Raw genomic sequence first — 21,537 nt, forward strand, 5'->3', positions numbered from 1 at the left:
ATGAGTTAATCTAATTGGTTTTAATGAAAAATATAAAAGGACAAAAACAGTTTTTATACTTTAACCTATTCTGTATAACATAGTCTAACATATGTCAATTACACTAGAGGGGTTTTTCTTATAATTAATCTTAATAAATATTATCATAATAATTTTACAATTAATGAATATTTTGAAATAAAAAAGTACTGCGTAGAAATACACTGTATTTTTTTAATTTTTGAAAAACGTGTAATACTGACGCTATAAAATCCAAAATTGTACAATGACTGAATAGTTCCAAACAAACATTTATCAATTATCAGACGCCAACAACCTACACGCCACCAGCACGAGGCACCAGCTAACAAGTGATCAAAACCAAACCATCTCTCTTCCAGTCTAAAACACACAACAAAATCGAAACATTTCATTTATCAAATCTTGAATCTCTTTGGAAAAAAAAAAATGCATTCGAATAACTTACTTCTCGAAGAGCCAATCAGAATGGCTTCAATTCTTGAGCCTTCAAAGCCAGTAAGCAAAGCTTGTTTAAAGTAGTTCACTGATTTACTTTTATTTTTTGTGTTGTTATTGCTTGATCTCTTTTCGCGGTGTTTGGTTGCTGAGAAAATGGAGGAAAAGAGCGGAAAAGGAAGGAAAAATGGAGTAGAACTTTGACTTTGTAGTGTCAAGTGAGTGAGCTACTGTAGTGTTTGACTTATTAGGAAGGATGTTTTAAGCTACCAAACCAGGAGTTTTGAGAATTCTAAGGGTGTTTGTACTTCGATCAGCTGTTTGATTGCTGATAAAATGTAGGAAAATAAGAGTAAAAGAAAATTAAACTGGAATTTTCACTTTGCAGTGTTAAGTGAGCAACTGTTAGGCTTTGATGTAGGTTTTGTGCAAGCACAAGCTCTGTTACTGAGATTTTTGTGCTTCTTGTACTTCGATCAAGCTGTTTGGTTGCCAAGAAAATGTAGGAAGTAGAAAAGAAAGTACAATTATACTTGAATTTCACTTGTGGTCTCAAGTGTGTGTTTTTCAGCTTATTAGGATGATATAGATTCTTATATTGTTTTACTTGGGTCACGGTTTTTGGTTAATATAGTTTTTAATTGTTAGCTTTTCTTTAGAATTTTATTAAATTTTTAGTTGTAAATTATTTTGGCATTTCCAATAAGGACACATTAGCATTAAATGCTACACTAATGTGATAAAAGGTTCTAGGATTTACAATGTTTCTTTAAAATATTCTTTGTTTTTTTTTTGACATTCTTTCTGGAACTTTTGTTATGATGAACATTGAGAGTTTGCTGCTTATCATATCAGAATTTTGATATTGGTTTGAATGTGTTCTACAGACTTTCTTTCCTGCATTGACAAAATTAATTGGAACTCTTGGTCAAAGATCTCGATCCGTTGAGATAATATCTGGTTGCCTTAATGCAGGAATGTCAGGTATCACTCTGCTGTTTTTATTTTGATTCAATTTAATTTGCTTGATGTTTTGTTTGGTTGCCAATAAAATTGGTGTTAAATATTATAGAGTATTTTTTCGTAGAAGATTAAGTAACGTATTCAACTATCCAAGGTTTTGTATCACTGTAAATTGAGTATATGTTTTAGTTCTTAGTTAATGGGGGACATATCAGTTTAAGATATTGTACATAGACCCTTAACTAATTAATTAATTTTGTTTTTTATTTTTTCTAAATTCATTTGTTTTCTTTGGGCCAATAATCATAAGGTTAATTATATGTATGTTATTTTTCTCAATTAGTATTTCACTAAGCTAGAAATTTGTAATTGAACTTATTCAAGGGCTTGAATTTAACATGGTTAGGCTGTTAATCATTTTTTCTTTTTCTTTGTTGGTGTTGTATCAGTGGCAAGGTTTGATTTCTCATGGGGTGATGCTGCATATCATCAAGAGACACTGGAAAATCTGAAGATAGCTATCAAGAGTACAAAGAAACTCTGTGCGGTAAGCTTGCATTCTCACATTGATGACATTTCCTCCACGTTACGCACATTAAAAGTCTTTTGTCTATTATAGCATGTATTAAGATATTTATTTGATCAATTCAGTTTGGGTTCTAGGTTTTCTTGCCAAATTTATAGCAGAGTGAAGGCTCGGGAATATGATTTTTCTATGTATTTTTTTGAACTTGATTTTCCAGGTTATGCTAGACACGGTTGGTCCAGAATTGCAAGTAGTTAACAAATCTGAGCACCCAATTTCTCTTCAAGCAGATACTACAGTTGTCCTAACACCAGATCAAGACAAAGAGGCTTCTTCAAATATGCTGCCAATAACTTTTTCTGGCCTGTCAAAGGTTTTCTACATGAATCTATTTTCAATTTGACTTTGTTTCAATGTTGGGAGTACTTTTTTTTTTTTTTTTTTTTTCATATAGCTCAATATGTGCTCTTATTTTGGACCCACACAATACTAGCTGTCTGTTACGCCTGGAGACTCGTTATTGGTATAGTATCTGCTGCAATTTTGTGTCAAAAGATTCTGGGGTAATTTTTTTCTACCTAATAAACACAATTTTTGGTGTAAATTGGTTGATTATCCTCTCTGGATTACCATGTAGCCCTAGAGTTGACTTCCGTTTAATTTTTCGGAAGCTAGGGTTAAGCTATATCTGATAGCATATTATTGTGCAGTTATGTTATGTAGTCTGACTTCCATTTATGTATCTGTCTTTGTTTTTTAACCTTTTGTGGGAATGAATTAAGCTGGCTGTATGTTTGAAATCCTTCTTATCTATAGTCTTTCACCATTTTTTCCTTGGATTCCTTATGTAATTGGATTTGGAAGGAATCAGTGAATCGTCTGTTATCTCAAATGGATTGAAGCTAGTTCTGTTAAGGCTGTCATGGGTTCCTTCTTCTGTCAAGAGGCTGCTTGATCTTCCGTTTAATTTGTATTTGCTTTGTTCCTTTCCTTTATGTACTTGATGCTTTACATCTAAATTTTGGTATGAAAAAGTGTTGTAGTTATTTTAGTTATATACATCCATTTTATCACATGATATCTCTGGAGCTACTTTTCACTGTTGCAATAACTGAATGTTTTAAGTTGGCTGTTGCAGGCAGTAAAGAAGGGAGACACTATTTTTATTGGACAATATCTGTTTACAGGAAGTGAAACTACTTCCGTGTGGTTAGAGGTAAGGGAACATGAACAGATAAGTTTCAGTCATTAGGATAAGTTCAGTCATTAATGATACTATGTACATTGTAAGTCTTTGGGGTTTGGGTGTATTTTAACTTAAATAAGTTGGAGATGTAAGCTCTATCTTTCAAGCCAGAAAAATCGGTCTTGATTTTTTCATTAGAAAACAGCATTTGGCTTGTATCTGCCCACCCAATTTAAATAAGATTTCTTACAAGCTGGCTAGTAATCAAAAGCATAAATAACAAAGGTCTACCAATAATCTTCTCCAAATTGAAATACTACTAATATGATGTTTGTTTTATTCATGTAGGTTACCGATGTGGTTGGTGAAGATGTGGTTTGTCTGATAAAGAATTCTGCTACTTTGGCTCGGCAATTGTATACTTTGCATGTCTCTCAAATTCACATTGATCTGCCAACGATAACTGATAAAGATAAGCAGGTGATTTGTTCTTTTTGTTTCTGAAACTTTGGCCCTGTTATGTGTCAATTTGAAAAAATAATCTTGAAAGACCCTGTGTAAAATGAAAAGAAAATTGTGTTAAGTATTGCTGTACCGTATTCTGGGACTGCTTTTTAATGACAAAGACAAAGAAAATGCCTCAGATTCTAGTTTTTTGAAGAAGTAGAAGAAGACTTCTTTGTTTTCTTCAAGTACTGTTTCCAAATGCAGTTTTACATGTTTTTGGATATGTAAACCAAAAAACAGAGTTCAAAACCTATACCGAATGCTACCTTAGAGTTTAAAAAATCATGTTACATTGGTATTAATCTATTCTCCACCTGATATCTGTGAAAGGGATTTTGGTCTTTGTCTCCTATATGTTGCTGTATACCTACTCTTTAAAATGTATTACTCAGATTCATTATCCTGTAGATCTGATCTCTTGATTGTCATCACTTAATAGGGATTGAAGTTGGCTTACATTCCATTGCTTTATACAATTATATGAAACTGATTCCTGCTTTATGTGCCTCTATTATAGAAGTTATGAATTAAGTGGATGACACCTTATGCTTCATATGACATAGATGATATGTACATCATCTTACAAGATCTGTTTGGTGTATATGAATAAGATCAGTGCAATATCATTGGGGAGATTTTGTGCTTTGGTTTGCTATTGAAAGATTCCTATTGTTTTAATTCTATATCAGGTTATAAGCTCATGGGGTGTTCAAAACAACATAGATATCCTTTCTTTGTCATATACTCGGCATGCAGAAGATATTCGCCAAGTAAGAAATTGTCCACTGGGGATTCTGCTTTGCTATACTGTTTTTATGTAAAGCAATATATTTTTCTTTCAGCCACCTATTTCACTTTCTCTATGCATTAATTTTTCTTGAATTTTCAATTTAGATCCAACTTTCCTTTTTGTTATTTTATGGTTTTTGGTTACTGCACTTAGTAATTTTCTTCTTGGTTTGCTTGTTACATTCTTATTGTGGCTGTATGCAGGCCCGCGATTATCTTTCAAAATTGGGTGGCCTTAGTCAAACTCAAATTTTTGCAAAGATTGAAAATACAGAGGTGATCTGCATAAATCATCAGCTTCCTTACATCTTTCTAAATTTAGATAATCTTTTTCTTTGATTTGATTTTGAATATGTAGTTTCTTCTTTCTCATGTAAACTAGGGAATAACTCATTTTGATGAGATTTTACGAGAAGCAGATGGAATCATTCTTGCCCGAGGAAATTTAGGGATAGATCTTCCTCCAGAAAAGGTAAAATTTCACATGTGAACTCTGTAAATATTTTACAATTTTGGTATAGGAAATTTTGATGGTCATGCTCTTTGAGATGTGCAAATTTTTGCAAATCGTCATGCACAAACTGTACATGGATACACAAAGTAATTTTCAACTGTGAACATATTTGATAAGATCTGTTTTCTTATGAGTAATTTTTTTTTTTCAAAAACCACATAAAAGTATAGCAAAGGAAACCTTATTTTTTTACTCCAGTAAAAGATTTACTGAAAAATTGCCTTGAAGAATAGTAGACTACATGATACATATATGCATTAATGGTGCCACTCATTGATTGTTAAGCGCACTGCACTCACATTATATTTGTCACATCAGTGCAAGATGATTGCATCAATCTATTTGCTGCTATTTATGATAAAAAAAATGCATGTCTTATTCCAGTGTTTTGTATTGAAATTGACTGGGTTACCTTCATTTGAAGGGGGCTTCTCTATGATGCCAGTTAAGCTAATGATGATAATAACAGAAATAGGAATGCACATTATTTGATCATCCCTTTTTACACTTAGGAGTTTGTATGTGTTGTGTGCATGTGTTTGTCTTTGCATTAACTATGGTCAAAGATTTATGAAACTAAGCAACATTCCTCTAGTAATTATCAGTTTTGGATTTCCAGGTGTTTCTATTTCAGAAGGCTGCTGTTTACCAGTGCAACATGGCTGGAAAGCCTGCAGTAATTACTCGTGTGGTTGATAGCATGACTGATAACCTGAGGCCTACTCGTGCTGAAGCAACTGATGTTGCCAATGCAGTATTGGATGGTAAGTTTGATATTTCTTACTTTTCATAATGAATGTGACTTTGGTGGACATCTATTATCATGGGTTGTTGTTGATGGTGCTTCATAATATTTTGATGTGAGAAAATGAATGCTATGTGATCCATGGCCATTTCGTATAATTGCATTTCTTCCAGTTTTGACCACCAAGTCATGGCTGACATTCTATAAATTATAGTATGCACTGAACTGGAATATTAGCTTTTGTCTAATTATGTATTTATTTTTACTATTATCTTATCTTTTTTTTTTGTTTTTTTGTTTTTTTTTGTTCAGGGAGTGATGCAATTCTTCTTGGAGCAGAGACCCTGCGGGGATTGTACCCTGTTGAGACCGTTTCTATTGTCGGAAAAATTTGTGCTGAGGTAAGTTTCTCTCAGTTTTGATAACTGAAAGTTCATCCATGTACTCGCCTCTTAGTCGGGCAGCTTTTTTTTTCCTTCTTTAAGTCTATGTGTCCAGCCATTGCCTGGTCTAGCTCACTGCTCCATGATAGGTTACCTATCCGTTATTAATTGGTTCTGTGTTTGCTGTCGGACAAGAACAACAGTTTAATCTGCTGCTTTCTTGCAATCCATAGATAAGATTTTCAGCGTTAACATTTTACATGGCTTTGCACAGGCCTAGGTGGCTTTGGGCTATAGGGATTTCATTTTTCTCATTCCTTTCTTAAGATGCTCTTTCATTTAACTTCTGCAATGCATGTGTATGCTGGCTTAGTTCTATTGTAGTTTGTTGGAATGGGCTAGTGTTCATACTCAGCACATAGTGCCCACTTCTGACTATTTGGCAAGAATTGAATGTCTACTAAAAAGTGTGGACTCTTTGTCTTACCTGGTCATGTGACATAAAGTAATCAAGCAAATTTTTCAGTTACTGAATGAAACCACTTCTTGTGTACGTTTAGCATTTCTTCCTGTATTTTCTTATATGATGTGATTATCTAATTAAATTGCTGTCTGCAGGCAGAGAAGGTATTTAATCATGACATGTATTTCAAGAGAGCTGTCAAGTATGTCGGAGAACCAATGACTCATTTGGAGTCCATTGCTTCCTCTGCGGTACTTATAATTTTCTTGTTTTGTTTTGTTTTATTTTTTTTATCCTCAATCAATGTTTCCTTCTTTAATCTTCTCTACATTTGTTATTGTATCACTATACATTTTAGCCTCGTAGAAATATTTATTTGACTGAAGCATACTTTCGAAGCTAAGTTCTTTATTCTGCTTTTATTTTCTAGGTACGCGCAGCCATCAAGGTGAAGGCCTCTGCAATTATCTGCTTTACTTCAAGTGGAAGAGCTGCAAGGTCTATTTTTTTTTTTTTTTTGGGGGGGGGGGGGGGGTGTTTTAACCATGTATAGTTTTAGATGTCACATTCATGGTATGCAAAGCTTTCCCTATATACTCATGTATGACGTCTTAGATTTTTCTGTATTGATGCAGGATGATTGCAAAATATAGACCAACAATGCCTGTGATATCTGTTGTCATCCCTCGGCTCAAGACAAATCAACTGCGCTGGTCCTTCACTGGTGCTTTTGAGGTTTGTTACTGACTTTGATTGCATCCGATGCGGCTATTCTATTTTGCTAGACCTTTATTAGACTGTAAATACTTGAACAAGGAATTGTGAAGTTTTGACTAGATTATTTATGAAAAAATGCGATAGATTTTATAGGTTTTGTTTGTAAATCCTTACCCTGCAGTTTGACTCTCTTCGTTCAAACCACTTGGGGGTGAGAGTGGGGATGTATCTGTCTCTCTCTTTGTTATATGGGTTTTTTGGAGAAGAAGACTTTCTATGATTATCTACACCAAGGACTTCAAGTTGAATGCTGTTTAATTTGCAAATGATAAGCAGAGGGGTAATTAGGATTTAATCATGGACTAACTGGGAAGATCATTTATTTGTAGTTCTTATGCACTGCATTAACTGAAGAATTGAAACTGTTAGCATTTCCTGAATACCTCGATTTTTTCTTGTTTTCAACTAACTTATGAAGATTCACATGAGTAAAGAATCATTAGTCGAGAGCAATGTGCAGGATAATTTAAGTCCTTTTGAAGCATTTAAAAAGGTATACAAAAATATTCATTAAAAATAACTAATAAGAATAGTACATACCACCACTGGCGGCCTAGATACGTACTTGCTCGGAAACAAAACGTTATGATTGCATGCTTCTTTTTATTTTGTCAATTATGTTCTTCCTAAGAATTATCTGCTGTGTAGTTCATGCTCAATATATTTCACACTTTAAGTTGAAAATAAGCTCATAATTTTTATTTCCTCTTTTTGATGATTTTGTGCCAGGCAAGGCAATCGCTCGTTGTAAGAGGCCTTTTCCCCATGCTTGCAGATTCTCAACATCTGGTATGATTTATTTAATGTTAACTGTAACATGATAGGAACCCACTCCAATAACTCAACAATTTGGGCTGGGTCATAGGTCTTTCATGGGCTTGGGTATAACTCTCCTTGAAAAAACGGCTTGCCAAGGAAGGGTGCCCAAACTTTTATAACCCACATGCCCACCCTTTTCCCTTTCAATGTGGGATCCTAACATTCCCTCATGCTTTGAGACCCAACGCCTTCGTTGGTCTTCTTTCCAGAGAACGCCCACCCTCATTGGCCTTTACTACCCTCCCTTTGGGTCTTATTTCGTCTAGAAGCCTGTCAGCAACTCTCCTTCTCAACCCCTCGGGGGGTCCACTGGTCTTTGCTGCGTGGGCTCCACGTCGGCCTCTTTACCTCTTGGGTGACTTCGCGGATTCCCTTTCCTTGGGATAGCAGCCCGGGCTCACGGTCAGCCTGTCACGCGTGCGCAGGATCATGCTCTGATACCAATTGATAGAAACCCACTCCATTAACTCAACAATTTAGCCTGGGTCATGAGTCTTTCATGGGTTTGGGTAGAACTCTCTTTGGAAAACCGGCTTGCCAAGGGAGGGTGCCCAAGCTTTTAAAACCCACATGTCCACCCTTTTCCTTTTCAATATGGGATCCTAACATAACACTTCCATGTTATTAGCCATTTCATATCTAGGAAGAAAAGTAAAAGACGTTTTACAGTTGGACACTAAGTCACTAACTGAAGTTTTGTCGAAATTGAGAAATCTTGATTAGCTGAGGTACCTTACTGGGGATTTAAAACGTGTTCATATGGGTCAAGTTTCATTCTCAATTCTCAACAATGCCGTATACTTGAATAACATAAAAACAGTACAACAATATACATATCAACACGTGCTTAATAATGATATATTTTCTTTAAGCTTCGATTTTGTATTCACTGTGTTTTGCAGGCTGGGTCGACAGGTGCATCAAGTGAATCAGTTCTGAAAGTAGCTCTTGATCATGGCAAGGCTTCTGGTGTTATAAAGTCACACGACCGTGTTGTTGTTTGCCAAAAAGTTGGCGACGCAGCTGTTATTAAGATCATCGAGCTTGAAGATTAGAATTATCAATGCATTTCATATTGATCCGATTTCATTTCAACATTCTCGAGCATTTGAAAAGTTACTAGTTCCTCAGGTTCCAGACCAGAATGAGCAAAGATAAAACATAATACAGCGTAGACTGAGTCGGCTCTCATTGTTGTTGTATCCCATTCAGTACAGTCACCTGTAGATTATGTGCAAGAAGGAACCTGTAGTTGAATTCGGTTACTTGTAACGATCAAACATTGTAAGTTTTTATATTTTGCAATCACGTGCCATTTTCTTTGGTACATTCGATGTTCTCCGTCGTACAGAAGATTGAGATTTGAGAGTATAACATTGAGTGTTTAATTCGATGGTGTAGAAGGGGTGCCCAGCCCTTTATAACCCAGAAAAAAACAAAAAAACATGCCCTGTATAGTTTTAGATGTCACATTCATGGTATGCAAAGCTTTCCCTATATACTCATGTATGACGTCTTAGATTTTTCTGTATTGATGCAGGTTGATTGCAAAATATAGACCAACAATGCCTGTGATATCTGTTGTCATCCCTCGGCTCAAGACAAATCAACTGCGCTGGTCCTTCACTGGTGCTTTTGAGGTTTGTTACTGACTTTGATTGCATCTGATGCAGCTATTCTATTTTGCTACACCTTTATTAGACTGTAAATACTTGAACAAGGAATCGTGAAGTTTCGACTAGATTATTTATGAAAAAATGCGATAGATTTTATAGGTTTTGTTTGTAAATCCTTACCCTGCAGTTTGACTCTCTTCGTTCAAACCACTTGGGGGTGCGAGTGGGGATGTATCTGTCTCTCTCTTTGTTATATGGGTTTTTTGGAGAAGAAGACTTTCTATGATTATCTACACCAAGGACTTCAAGTTGAATGCTGTTTCATTTGCAAATGATAAGCGGAGGGGTAATTAGGATTTAATCATGGACTAACTGGGAAGATCATTTATTTGTAGTTCTTATGCACTGCATTAACTGAAGAATTGAAACTGTTAGCATTTCCTGAATACCTCGATTTTTTCTTGTTTTCAACTAACTTATGAAGATTCACATGAGTAACGAATCATTAGTCGAGAGCAATGTGCAGGGTAATTTAAGTCCTTTTGAAGCATTTAAAAAGGTATACAAAAATATTCATTAAAAATAACTAATTAGAATAGTACATACCACCACTAGCCGCCTAGATATGTACTTGCTCAGAAACAAAACGTTATGATTGCATGCTTCTTTTTATTTTGTCAATTATGTTCTTCCTTAGAATTATCTGCTGTGTAGTTCATGCTCAATGTATTTCACACTTTAAGTTGAAAATAAGCTCATAATTTTTATTTGCTCTTTTTGATGATTTTGTGCCAGGCAAGGCAATCGCTCGTTGTAAGAGGCCTTTTCCCCATGCTTGCAGATTCTCAACATCTGGTATGATTTATTTAATGTTAACTGTAACATGATAGGAACCCACTCCAATAACTCAACAATTTGGGCTGGGTCATGGGTCTTTCATGGGGTTGGGTATAACTCTTCTTGAAAAATCGGCTTGCCAAGGAAGGGTGCCCAAGCCTTTATAACCCATATGCCCACCCTTTTCCCTTTCAATGTGGGATCCTAACATTTCCCCATGCTTCGAGACCCAACGCCCTCGTTGGTCTTCTTTCCAGAGAGCGCCCACCCTCATCGGCCTTTACTACCCTCCCTTTGGGTCTTACTTCGTCTAGAAGCTTGTCAGGCCCTAGAAGCTTGTCAGCAATTCTCCTTCTCAACTCCTTGGGGGGCCCACTGGTCTTTGCTACGTGGGCTCCACGTCGGCCTCTTTACCCCTTGGGTGACTTTGGGGATCCCCTTTCCTTGGGGTCGCAGCTCGGGCTCAAGGTCAGCCTGTCACGCGTGCGCAGGATCATGCTCTGATACCAATTGATAGAAACTCACCTATTAACTCAACAATTTGGGCTGGGCCATAGGTCTTTCATGGGCTTAGGTAGAACTCTCTTTGGAAAACCGACTTGCCAAGGGAGGGTGCCCTAACCTTTATAACCCACATGTCCACCATTTTCCCTTTCAATGTGGGATCCTAACATTCCCCCACGCTTCGAGACCCAACGCCTTCGTTGGTGTTCTTTCCGGAGAGCGCCTGCCCTCATCGGCCTTTATTGCCCTCCCTTTGGGTCTTACTTCGTCTAGAAGCCTATCAGCAACTCTCCTTGATCCCTCAGGGGGCCCACTGGTCTCTACTGCGTGGGCTTCACGTCGGCCTCTTTACCCCTTGGGTGACTTCGCGGATCCCTTTTCCTTGGTGTAGCAGCCCGGGCCCAAGGTCAGCCTGCCACGCGTGCGCAGGATATGCTCTGATACCTTAATGGAAACTCATTCCAATAGCTCAACAATTTGGGTTGGGCCATGGGTCTTTCATGGGCTTGGATAGAACTCTCTTTGGAAAACCGGCCTGCCAAGGAAGGGTGCCCAAGCCTTTATAACCCACATGCCCACCCTTTTCCCTTTCAATGTGGGATCCTAGCATTCCCCCGCGCCCTTGTTGGTCTTCTTTCAAAAGAGCGCCCACCCTCATCAACCTTTACTACCCTCTCTTTGGGTCTTACTTCGTCTAGAAGCTTGTCAAGCCCTAGAAGCCTGTCAGCAACTCTCCTTCTCAACCCCTCAGGGGGGTTCCACTGCTCTCTACTGCGTGGGCTCCACGTTGGCCTCTTTACCCCTTGGATGACTTCGCGGATCCCCTTTCTTTGGGGTAGCAGCTCCGGCCCAAGGTCAGCCTGTCACGCGTGCGCAAGATCATGCTGTGATATCAATTGATAGAAACCTACTCCAATAACTCAACAATTTAGGGTGGGCCATGGGTCTTTCATGGGCTTGGGTAGAACTCTCTTTGGAAAATCGGCTTGCCAAGGAAGGGTGCCCAAGCCTTTATAACCCACATGCCCACCCTTTTCCCTTTTAATATGGGATCCTAACATAACACTTCCATGTTATTAGTCATTTCATATCTAGGAAGAAAAGTAAAAGACGTTTTACAGTGACACTAACTGAAGTTTTGTCGAAATTGAGAAATCTTGATTAGCTGAGGTGCCTTACTGGGGATTTAAAACGTGTTCATATGGGTCAAGTTTTATTCTCAGTTCTCAACAATGCCGTATACTTGAATAACATAAAAACACTACAACAATATACATATCAACACGTGCTTAATAATGATATATTTTCTTCAAGCTTCGATTTTGTATTCACTGTGTTTTGCAGGCTGGGTCGACAGGTGCATCAAATGAATCAGTTCTGAAAGTTGCTCTTGATCATGGCAAGGCTTCTGGTGTAATAAAGTCACACGACCGTGTTGTTGTTTGCCAAAAACTTGGCGACGCAGCTGTTATTAAGATCATCGAGCTTGAAGATTAGAATTATCAATGCATTTCATATTGATTCGATTTCATTTCAACATTCTCGAGCATTTAAAAAGTTACTAGTTCCTCAGGTTCCAGACCAGAATGAGCAAAGATAAAACATGATACAGCTTAGACTGAGTCAACTTTCATTGTTGTTGTATCCCATTCAGTACAGTCACCTGTAGATTATGTGCAAGAAGGAACCTGTAGTTGAATTCGGTTACTTGTAACGATCAAACATTGTAAGTTTTTATATTTTGCAATCACGTACCATTTTCTTTGGTACATTCGATGTTCTCCGTCGTACAGAAGATTGAGATTTGAGAGTATAACATTGAGTGTTTAATTCGATGGTGTATGTTTTAGTAGTGAAGAGGATTGTTTGTTACACCGCTGTTGAGCCATAACTTGCATATGTTAACATTGTAGATTTTTCTTCAACTAATCTTGATCCTTTTAACAGTCAATTTAATTTCAAAACTATTTTCGAGATCATTTGTTTAATGTAAAAACTCAATATCGGATTTGAACTGTTTAATACATTTTTTAAAAACAGGATTTTAGAGATACATAAAAACTTATTCTATCTTTCCATACCAACCATATTTCTTTTTATTAAAAAATGTTTTTAGAAAACAAACACATCAGTATTCAGGTTAATTTTATACTCTTCTTCGTTGGATATTCAAGTCAAATACTTTCCTTCTTATGCGTTTTTTATATTTATAAAGAGTAATATTATGTATACAACATTATGTGATAAAAGATAATTGAATGAAAGTTTATTTTTAATTTAAAATCAGTTAATTATCCTTTATTACATCATCTTGTATAAAAATATTGTATATGTTATTATGTATTATAATGGGCCTATAACACTTCTAGGATATTTTTTTATAATAATTTAAGGAGTATTAAATGTCCTTTTTTTTTCAATTCAAGTATCTATTCGTGGGTGTGAAAAATAAGGTTCTGTAAAGAGATAGATTTATAAATCATTCACACTAAATTCAACAGAAGCGCCCATGGCCTAATGGATAAGGCGCCTGACTTCTAATCAGGCGATTGTGGGTTCGAGTCCCACTGGGCGTGATCTATTTTCGGCTTGTCATATTTTTTTCCTTTGCCTAAATAGGAAAGGAGAGAGAAAACTAAAATAATAAATGGGTGTCACTTCAACATACGTATATTTGGTAGCCAAATAATAAATGTGAGAAATTGTCAAGTGCATCTTCTCATTCAAAAACTGGTCATTTATTTGGTCATTTCTCGTTTAAAAGCTTGTCATATTCATGCTTGGCTCATGCTTGGCTAACAAGGGAAGGTGAGAATGATCGTCTTAAGATTTTCATTCAAGAGCCTGTCAAACTGAAAACAAAACATAATGTACAGGAAGCACACTTCTACTTATTCACCTAAGAATAGGAAACGGTTATGCTAAGTTTACGAGTATGAAAAGTTTCACCTAAGAATAGAAAAATATATCCCCACTATGTTTAGAGTTACATTAACAGGATTTGTTAGCACACTAACATTAGAGTTTAAGACTATATCTATCTAGTGCTTTTTCATGCTGGGGCAACAGGTTAAAGAGCCTCAGGGAAACGTAGATCTGCAGGGCCCGGACCTAAAATTCCTTTCTGTTCACTTATCTTGCCGAGTCCAATGGGTGGATCCGCATGACTGTTCTGATCATCATCTCTCCAGACAACCACTTCCGGCCACTCTCTCTGGACCACCAAAAGAAAAAAAATGTAGAACATTAGTAATGGGAGATGACAGTCAACTACGCCAAAGACTTGAAAAGACAATCATGTGTGTGATTTTCAGACAGGCAAATTCTTCATACTTTCATCGTGATGAATGCAGGATTTATGTGTCTAAAGACTAAAGGTGACTACATACATAAGCAACACACATAGTGTCAAATATCAAATGGTGAAACCAGAGTAATAGCATTATACAGCGGGAGTAGTGAAATGTTTTTAAAAGAGTTATAGTTTCCTAAATTCTAAGACTCAATGAGGAAAATGGCTGTAAAGTAAGCAAAGGTTAAATAAGACTATGAGAACTCTCCATCATCGAGATTTCTAGAAATTCTCAAATAAAATTTAAAGTTGCAATAAGAAACATGATAGTCACCTCATTATGGCTTTTACAAGAAGCCAAGATACTTGCCCCATCATCTTGCAATAATGGGGTTGCAAGCGGTGGGACAACATCTGGGTCAGGCTTTTGAAATATGAATGTGGTATATAGGCCTGTAAAAGGGAAAATGTCAAAAGATTAGTACCTACAAATAGAATTCCAAGCAGCCAAAGTTAAAGAGACATGGCAGAAAGAAGATGATGATACTATACCTAACACATCATATGATCGGGGAAGAAGCCTCCCTCTTGGGTCAATGAGATTTGGACCAGAACTCATCAACATGCCTACGAATAGTGCTCTTTGTGCAACAATTAAATTAAAAAAGATAAATAAGCCTTCAAGTTCAAAAATTGCTAATGGGATGAATTGAAATGTGCGAGCCTTGGGTATTTCGTAAAAGATAAAATGTGAATCAAATGCATTATAATGGGACCACAAATTCACATACCTGTTATCATCATAAAATTCGTTTAAGTTTTGAATCTCAACATACTCAAGACCAGCTTCCCTAGCCAACCTGCGATGCATATCTCAGACATAAATGATTTTTCCATGAAAACCAAGAAAACATAAGTGTCTACCAAATTTATTTAAGGGGAAAAGAAAACCAATGCAAGAAAGAAAAACAGTCCTTTAAATTTAGTTTATGTCATTCACTTGGTTTGGCCATAAGTAGCATCCATTCCCAGTTTCAACATAGCTTTCCGATTCCAGCCAAACTTTAAATGTATCATTCACTTTAGAGGCAGCAATTATTTTAAAATTTTAATATGTCAAACAAGGATTTTCAGGGGTGTGGTCTATCTGGAACTAAATCATGTAGAAGCTCATATAATCAATTCAAGGCAATACTAAGTTAGAAATGAACCTGATCAAACTTGGGAAATGAACCAAGCAATGGGTTTCAGCCGATATGTCACTAGCAAATTTCAGTTGGTATTTCTTTCCAAATAACGGAAACCTGGACTCAACGAGGAAGCAGACAAGTCTCACCAAAATTATCCAAGAAGATAAATGATATACCAAAAGAATGTCTAGGTTTCGTACATACTTCTCTTCCTCAACTTCAAAGGTGATCATATAGCTTTCTGATCGAATGCAATTTGGAACTATGTTGGGCTTCATGCTGCCACCTTTATTGTGGTATGCTTCAACATTCTTCTGGTATTTTGCCCTGTATAGCTAAATGTTAAGATCATCAGGTATAGAGGCAAAATCTCATAGGAGCAATAGATTGGCTGTAGATCAAGGACAGAGCTGGGAAAAGACAAGTTATATGAAGGACAGAATAAGAATTAAAAGAGTCAAACACAATCAACCAAAAGAAACTGATTATTTTTGAAGAAGAAGATCATGATAGATCAAAACTGTCCTCCTCCCCAGAAACCATGATAAATAAAGTGAAACTACAATCATTTAATGCTTCACCATGAGGCTTCTGGATTAAATTGTCAACTCATAAGGTAACTAACACGTCTTTGAGGACTAAACTAAGATGTTTATTAAGGTGACTGACAAGGACAGAAAGGAGATTCAATTTACCAATGAAATTATGCATGATTAAATATACTGGCTATTAGAAGAGCAAAGTTAATAATAATTCAATTGCAAAACATGAGGAATCTCATTTGAATTCAAAGACTTGCTCTGAGATCAAGCTGGACAAAAAGAAAGAGAAAAGAAATCTTACACATAATCAACTTCAAAATACACGCATAGAGCAAGCAAGAGACAGAGAAAGTGCAAGAGACAGGTGGAAAAAAAAAAATCACGTGTACATTATCAGACATTATTTCACTTCCACTACTATGACAAACTTCAACGACAGTGGCACATATGCCAACCATCAATCTTACAAATAATAGAAAGTTGACTTCCTTGAAAGAAAAAGAAATAACTTTGACAATCACTTTTTTCATACCATATGGTAGATGAGTCAGGAGTAATACCAAGAAAATAACCCCCTGGTTTAAGCAAAGACGACACATTGTGTAGAAGTCTCCTTGCTCTTTCCTCAGTTTCAAAACACATCTGCAAGCAGAACCATAGAAATGAGCTTTTATTCGTCATTCTTTTTATCTACTTTCCTAATGAAAAAACAAAACCATCTAAGAGACCGTAGAATATATGATATGGGACCTGCAAATGCTGCAAGCAGCAAACCAAATCAGCCTGACCAGCCTTCTCTTGCAATTGAGTTTCTAAATTTTCCTGCCAAAGTAATGCAGTGTCAGAAAGAGAGGAAAAACATTATGCAGATTAAGCTTGAACCAATGACTCCATTGGACATAGCCTTCATCACAATGATACCTCCAGAACACAACTACACATAAAAGCAAACCATAACACGGTATTTTACACATACATGCAAAGTAACTACACACACATAAACACATAAAGAGAAGCGTTGCGAAAGCAGCTTACAACACAAGGGTCGCCCTCAAAGAACTCAGCATTGTAGTTTTTTCGCTGGCTCTCCCATGCTTCTTTTAATTCACTAATTCCTGAAGAAGATACATCTACAACATCCAGAACAAAAAAAAGCTCAAATAATGAAAATACAAACACAATAACAACGAAGAGAACACCATCCAACTTCTCAGTTTTGTGGTTAAAATCACATACTTTCTCTACTCAATAGTTTTCTCTAAAATTTCATCATAATACTGCCATAACTTTAGTGTTTAAACTAAATAAACTGACTCTTAGCTGCAAAAGATTAAACAAGATAGCAAAGAAAATCAATGATATCACTAATGAAAATTAATGAAACCCCGTTAGAAAAAAAAAAGAAAAAAAGAAAAAGAAAAAAGATACCGATGCCAATGTAGTTAGCAATTTCAGCACTTTCCCATTTTTCAATGTCCACTCCTCCTCCACAGTACAAGTCACAGACCTTCATATAACACAAAAGAAAAAAAAACCACCATTAATATAAACATGTTCTGAGCCACAAACCTTTATATAACAAAAAAACCCATTAACATAAATATGTTCTGAGGGAGAGAGAGTATGAACCGTGACATAAGGGTGGGAGAAGATCTTGATCAGGGCTGTTTTGGCGAACTCGTAGAGTCGATGGTGAGTCAACTCGCTTCTTGGAATTGAGTGCCCACTCATTTTTGTTCCACTCTGACTCGGCTTCTACAGACAAGGCAGAAACATATAAGATAGGCCCGTACTTGAGCTTTTGGGATGGGCCCAGTAAGTTTAAACGGACACGTCCATTTGTAAAACAATTAAATTCGGATTAATTAATTTTTTATTAATTAAATTTCATTATTTGATGATTTAATCTTGTATGTGAATTCTATAGTTCGGAAAATATGAAAAAAGTATTTAATAATTTAAAAAATTAAATTATAAAAGATTAAAAGGAGATCATAATATTAGCAATGTCTGTCAATTTAGAGTTTATTTAAATACTTTAATAAAAAATTACATTAAAAGAAAAAATCTCGGAACTATTTTTTTTTTAAATCTCAAAATAATAATATTACACTTAAAAAATATCATAATATTATACATAAGGTGTGTTTGGTTAAGAGAATACTATACTATTAAGAATGTTATATTAATGGAAAGGTAAACTACCTTGAAGATACTGGAAATGTTTAGAGAAATGTGTTTGATTGGTTGAAATAAATTGGTAAGTATTTTATATTAATATGTTTGGTTGAGAGGAATAAATTACTGGGTATGTTATATAATTTATTAAATTATTCTCTTTTTTAAATATTAATATAATGTTATTTTTTGAATAATTTTTTTAATCCCCTACGTTTGAGATATTGTTAAGACACCCTAGCAATCAAAACAGTTTAAAACTTAACAAAAATACTCCCATCCACTATCGCCACTCTTGGATAATTTTTTAAAGTTAAGGGGCATTTATGTCTTAAATTTTTTGCATATAAGGATAAAATAGTCTATTAATATTTTTGTAAATTGTTTTTGAAACAAATGCATTATTGTTAAAAAATTCTAATAGTTAAGGATAAAATTGTAAAAAAAAATCAACTAATCTTAAAATATTTAAAAAAATAGAGATAATCAGATTACCTTCTATATTATCAATAATAATTACTATTGATTTTAAAAGATTACCAGAACAAAACTTGATAGATCAAATAATATAAGATAAGATAGAACTCCATAATCTTATATAACCCTCAACCATATGGAGTAATCTTAACGGTGATGATAGGGTCTGCATGGTAGTTTAGAGTAATCTTAACGGTGATGATAGGGTCTGCATGGTAGTTTCCGAAGGTTTTAGGGCCTACATATATTATTGATTGCAGAGGTCTGGTTGTTATTAACCATAGTTTAAAACGAGTGGCGGTGGGAGAGGGTGAGAGCGAAGGCGAAATGTGCCCGGAAAATGAAAGCGAGACGCTGGTAGAAGCGGCGCTAAGAGTGCTAAATACAGAGGACCCATTTGAGAAGGCTCGACTCGGCGACTCGGTTGCCTCTAAATGGCTTGACGGAACCATCACTCTCCCCTACAACCCCTCTCTCGACCTCCCCGTGCCCGATCGCCCCGCCAGGCTCACCAACGTATTTACACTGCTATTATTATAAGTAAAATGGTTGATGAACAATGAAAATAATAATAATAATGAAAATTGGTGCAGGTGAAATTGGTGTCGCCAAGTTTAATGCCGAAGCTCGGTAAAGCGGGGAGCCTGCAGAGTAGGCAGGCCATTGTGCATAGTATAGTGCACACTGAGAGTTGGGCCATTGACTTGTCTTGGGTACTTTTCTTTTTATTAAATTCCGTAGAGCTGCAAATTTTATATATGGATACTACTTTTTTATTGTTTCATTGTTTGTTTTTATTCATTTTTAATCATTCAATTGTACAACGTTTGCATGTGTACTTTATATTATATTTGCATAAAGATGTTTTGCCGCTGTAGTTTATGATTGTAATAAGGGTTTGTGATATTTTCTTTGTCAACTTGTAAAAAAATAGTGTAATCAGTAAGAGTTCGATGTTGGCATTTAAAAATCACATTCAGTGAGGTTAGTAACGTGATATAGTAGCAAAATCTTTGTATAATGCTTATGTTTTAGTCAAACTTTTCATTATTCCTTGTGAGTTCTTATGTCAACAAAGTGCAACTTATTTTGAGTTGAAGATTTCTATATAAGTGGCACTGCCCTTGAATCACAAGTTATTGTTAATATTCCGCTCGACTAGGCATAATAGTTGGTTGAGAATATGATGTTCAACTTTTTTAGTCTCTCAGAATGAGTTTAGTTTTAACTAATTGTATGCATGAGTATGAACTAGTCTTAACTTATTTGGGTTGGGGACACCACAGTGAAATCATATTAATGAATACTTGTGTTTCTATTCTTGATGAAGTCTCGTCTTTCTCGGTGGCCCGTTGTTTATATAGTCAAGTGAAATCATTGTTCTTCTGGTCTTGAGTTATAGTGATTCTTGACTTGAACATTTTGTTACATTTCATGTCCTAACTTTAAACAATAACTTTTATGTCTTATTTTGATTTCCTTTTTTAGGATATAATTGCTCGTTTTGGTAAGCAAGAGGCTATGCCTAGAGAGTTCTTCACAGATTTTGTGAAGGTGGCTCAAGATGAAGGCCGACATTTCACTCTCCTTGCAGCACGGCTAGAGGAACTAGGCTTTTCTTATGGAGCATTACCAGCTCATGATGGCCTCTGGGACTCAGCCATAGCAACATCCAAGGACCTGCTGTCGCGTTTGGCAATTGAACATTGTGTCCATGAGGTGCATACTTCTCTTAAATTTATTTCTTGTTAATTCATAATTCAACTAATTATGGGAATAAAAGTCACGACGACTTAGCCAAAATTCATAATTTTCAAAAACGATCTCTTAGTGCTAGTAGATTTTATTGGTAAAACTTACATGCGAAACAAGCTTTTATGGAGGGCATGTACAGCTCATATGGAACTAATTCTCTTCCTATGAATTGCTCCGAGATGATTTTATGGAATGCATACCTTATATTAAATTGTCCAATAATTTCATTAATGGATGTTTATTTGATAAAAGCTTGTATTCTGCAGGCCAGGGGACTTGATGTGCTGCCTGCAACAATTTCTCGCTTCCGTAATGGAGGTGATAACAAGACGGCAGATTTACTGGAGACAGTGGTTTACCCAGAAGAGATTACTCATTGTGCCTCAGGAGTGAAGTGGTTCAAGTGGCTATGTTTGAGGTCTAGGAATCCAGCTTTATTTCAAGATAGCTTGGCATCTCTAGAACACGAAGCAGGAGAAAATGGATGTGCAATAGAGGAGAATGAAGTGGTTATTCAGAAGTTTCATGCCATAGTAAGGACATATTTTAGGGGACCATTGAAGCCGCCGTTTAATGAGGCCGCAAGGAAAGCTGCTGGTTTTGGTCCTCAGTGGTATGAACCACTTGCTATCAAAGAAGCTGCTCCAGACTGCCAATTAGTGAACTAAATTTAGGAAGCAAATTATCCATGAAGATAATAAACTTCTTCTGAAGTTTAGTTGTCATATGCTTAGTGTTGCTGGTTATCCCAGAAAGATGATAGATTATTGATTAATAGTTATTAGTTTCGACCAATTTTGGTCCTCAGAACACTATAAAAACCCAAGGGCTGCTTTTGATTCATCAGCTCCCAGTTCGAATTTTGCTTGTGTTCCAAGAGAAATACTTTATATGTTTTCTTTATTTCTTATGTCTTTTCAGCAAAAACGATGTATCTGGTGAGAAATTTTAAAATATAAGGTTTTTTTTCTTTTTTTTTTAATAACCTAACCTACCAATGTCAATCAGATCCTCTCTC

General features: G+C 35.9%; 3 protein-coding genes and 1 non-coding gene across 6 annotated transcripts; 3 read left to right on the forward strand and 1 right to left on the reverse strand.

Annotated features, from left to right (window-relative positions):
• The first annotated feature begins 301 nt into the window (after window positions 1-301).
• Window positions 302-12,854, forward strand: LOC116136952 (pyruvate kinase 1, cytosolic-like). 3 transcript variants are annotated; one of them, XM_031422637.1, is made up of 16 exons: window positions 302-516; window positions 1,344-1,440; window positions 1,869-1,966; window positions 2,163-2,318; window positions 3,084-3,161; window positions 3,480-3,611; window positions 4,328-4,408; window positions 4,632-4,703; window positions 4,810-4,899; window positions 5,561-5,705; window positions 5,999-6,087; window positions 6,688-6,783; window positions 6,963-7,030; window positions 7,168-7,267; window positions 8,039-8,098; window positions 12,430-12,854. In XM_031422637.1, exons 1-16 carry the CDS (start codon window positions 448-450, stop codon window positions 12,580-12,582), a joined length of 1,584 nt encoding a protein of 527 aa, XP_031278497.1. In that variant the 5' UTR covers window positions 302-447; the 3' UTR covers window positions 12,583-12,854. The 3 variants fall into 3 exon arrangements, with proteins under 3 accessions (XP_031278497.1, XP_031278498.1, XP_031278496.1); XM_031422638.1 differs by lacking the exons at window positions 7,168-7,267; window positions 8,039-8,098 and adding exons at window positions 9,669-9,768; window positions 10,540-10,599; XM_031422636.1 differs by lacking the exon at window positions 12,430-12,854 and adding an exon at window positions 9,031-9,253.
• Window positions 12,855-13,588: 734 nt separating this feature from the next.
• TRNAR-UCU lies at window positions 13,589-13,661 on the forward strand. The gene has a single exon. It is a non-coding gene; the product is annotated as a tRNA-Arg (tRNA).
• A 231-nt stretch (window positions 13,662-13,892) lies between these two features.
• LOC116137011 (mRNA cap guanine-N7 methyltransferase 2) lies at window positions 13,893-17,860 on the reverse strand. The gene is made up of 11 exons (XM_031422692.1): window positions 17,739-17,860; window positions 17,538-17,616; window positions 17,145-17,239; window positions 16,860-16,931; window positions 16,642-16,751; window positions 15,772-15,894; window positions 15,589-15,681; window positions 15,169-15,237; window positions 14,930-15,018; window positions 14,712-14,830; window positions 13,893-14,299 (listed from the first exon to the last, which is right to left on the reverse strand). Exons 1-11 carry the CDS (start codon window positions 17,838-17,840, stop codon window positions 14,156-14,158), a joined length of 1,095 nt encoding a protein of 364 aa, XP_031278552.1. The 5' UTR covers window positions 17,841-17,860; the 3' UTR covers window positions 13,893-14,155.
• Window positions 17,861-18,901: 1,041 nt separating this feature from the next.
• On the forward strand, window positions 18,902-21,474 carry LOC116137068 (uncharacterized protein HI_0077). The gene is made up of 4 exons (XM_031422756.1): window positions 18,902-19,280; window positions 19,358-19,477; window positions 20,253-20,483; window positions 20,786-21,474. The coding sequence occupies exons 1-4, from the start codon at window positions 19,092-19,094 to the stop codon at window positions 21,185-21,187; spliced, it is 942 nt and encodes a 313-aa protein (XP_031278616.1). The 5' UTR covers window positions 18,902-19,091; the 3' UTR covers window positions 21,188-21,474.
• Window positions 21,475-21,537: the final 63 nt, after the last annotated feature.

This window comes from Pistacia vera, unplaced genomic scaffold, assembly GCF_008641045.1.
Source record: "Pistacia vera cultivar Batoury unplaced genomic scaffold, PisVer_v2 Contig320, whole genome shotgun sequence".
Lineage (NCBI taxonomy): Eukaryota > Viridiplantae > Streptophyta > Magnoliopsida > Sapindales > Anacardiaceae > Pistacia > Pistacia vera.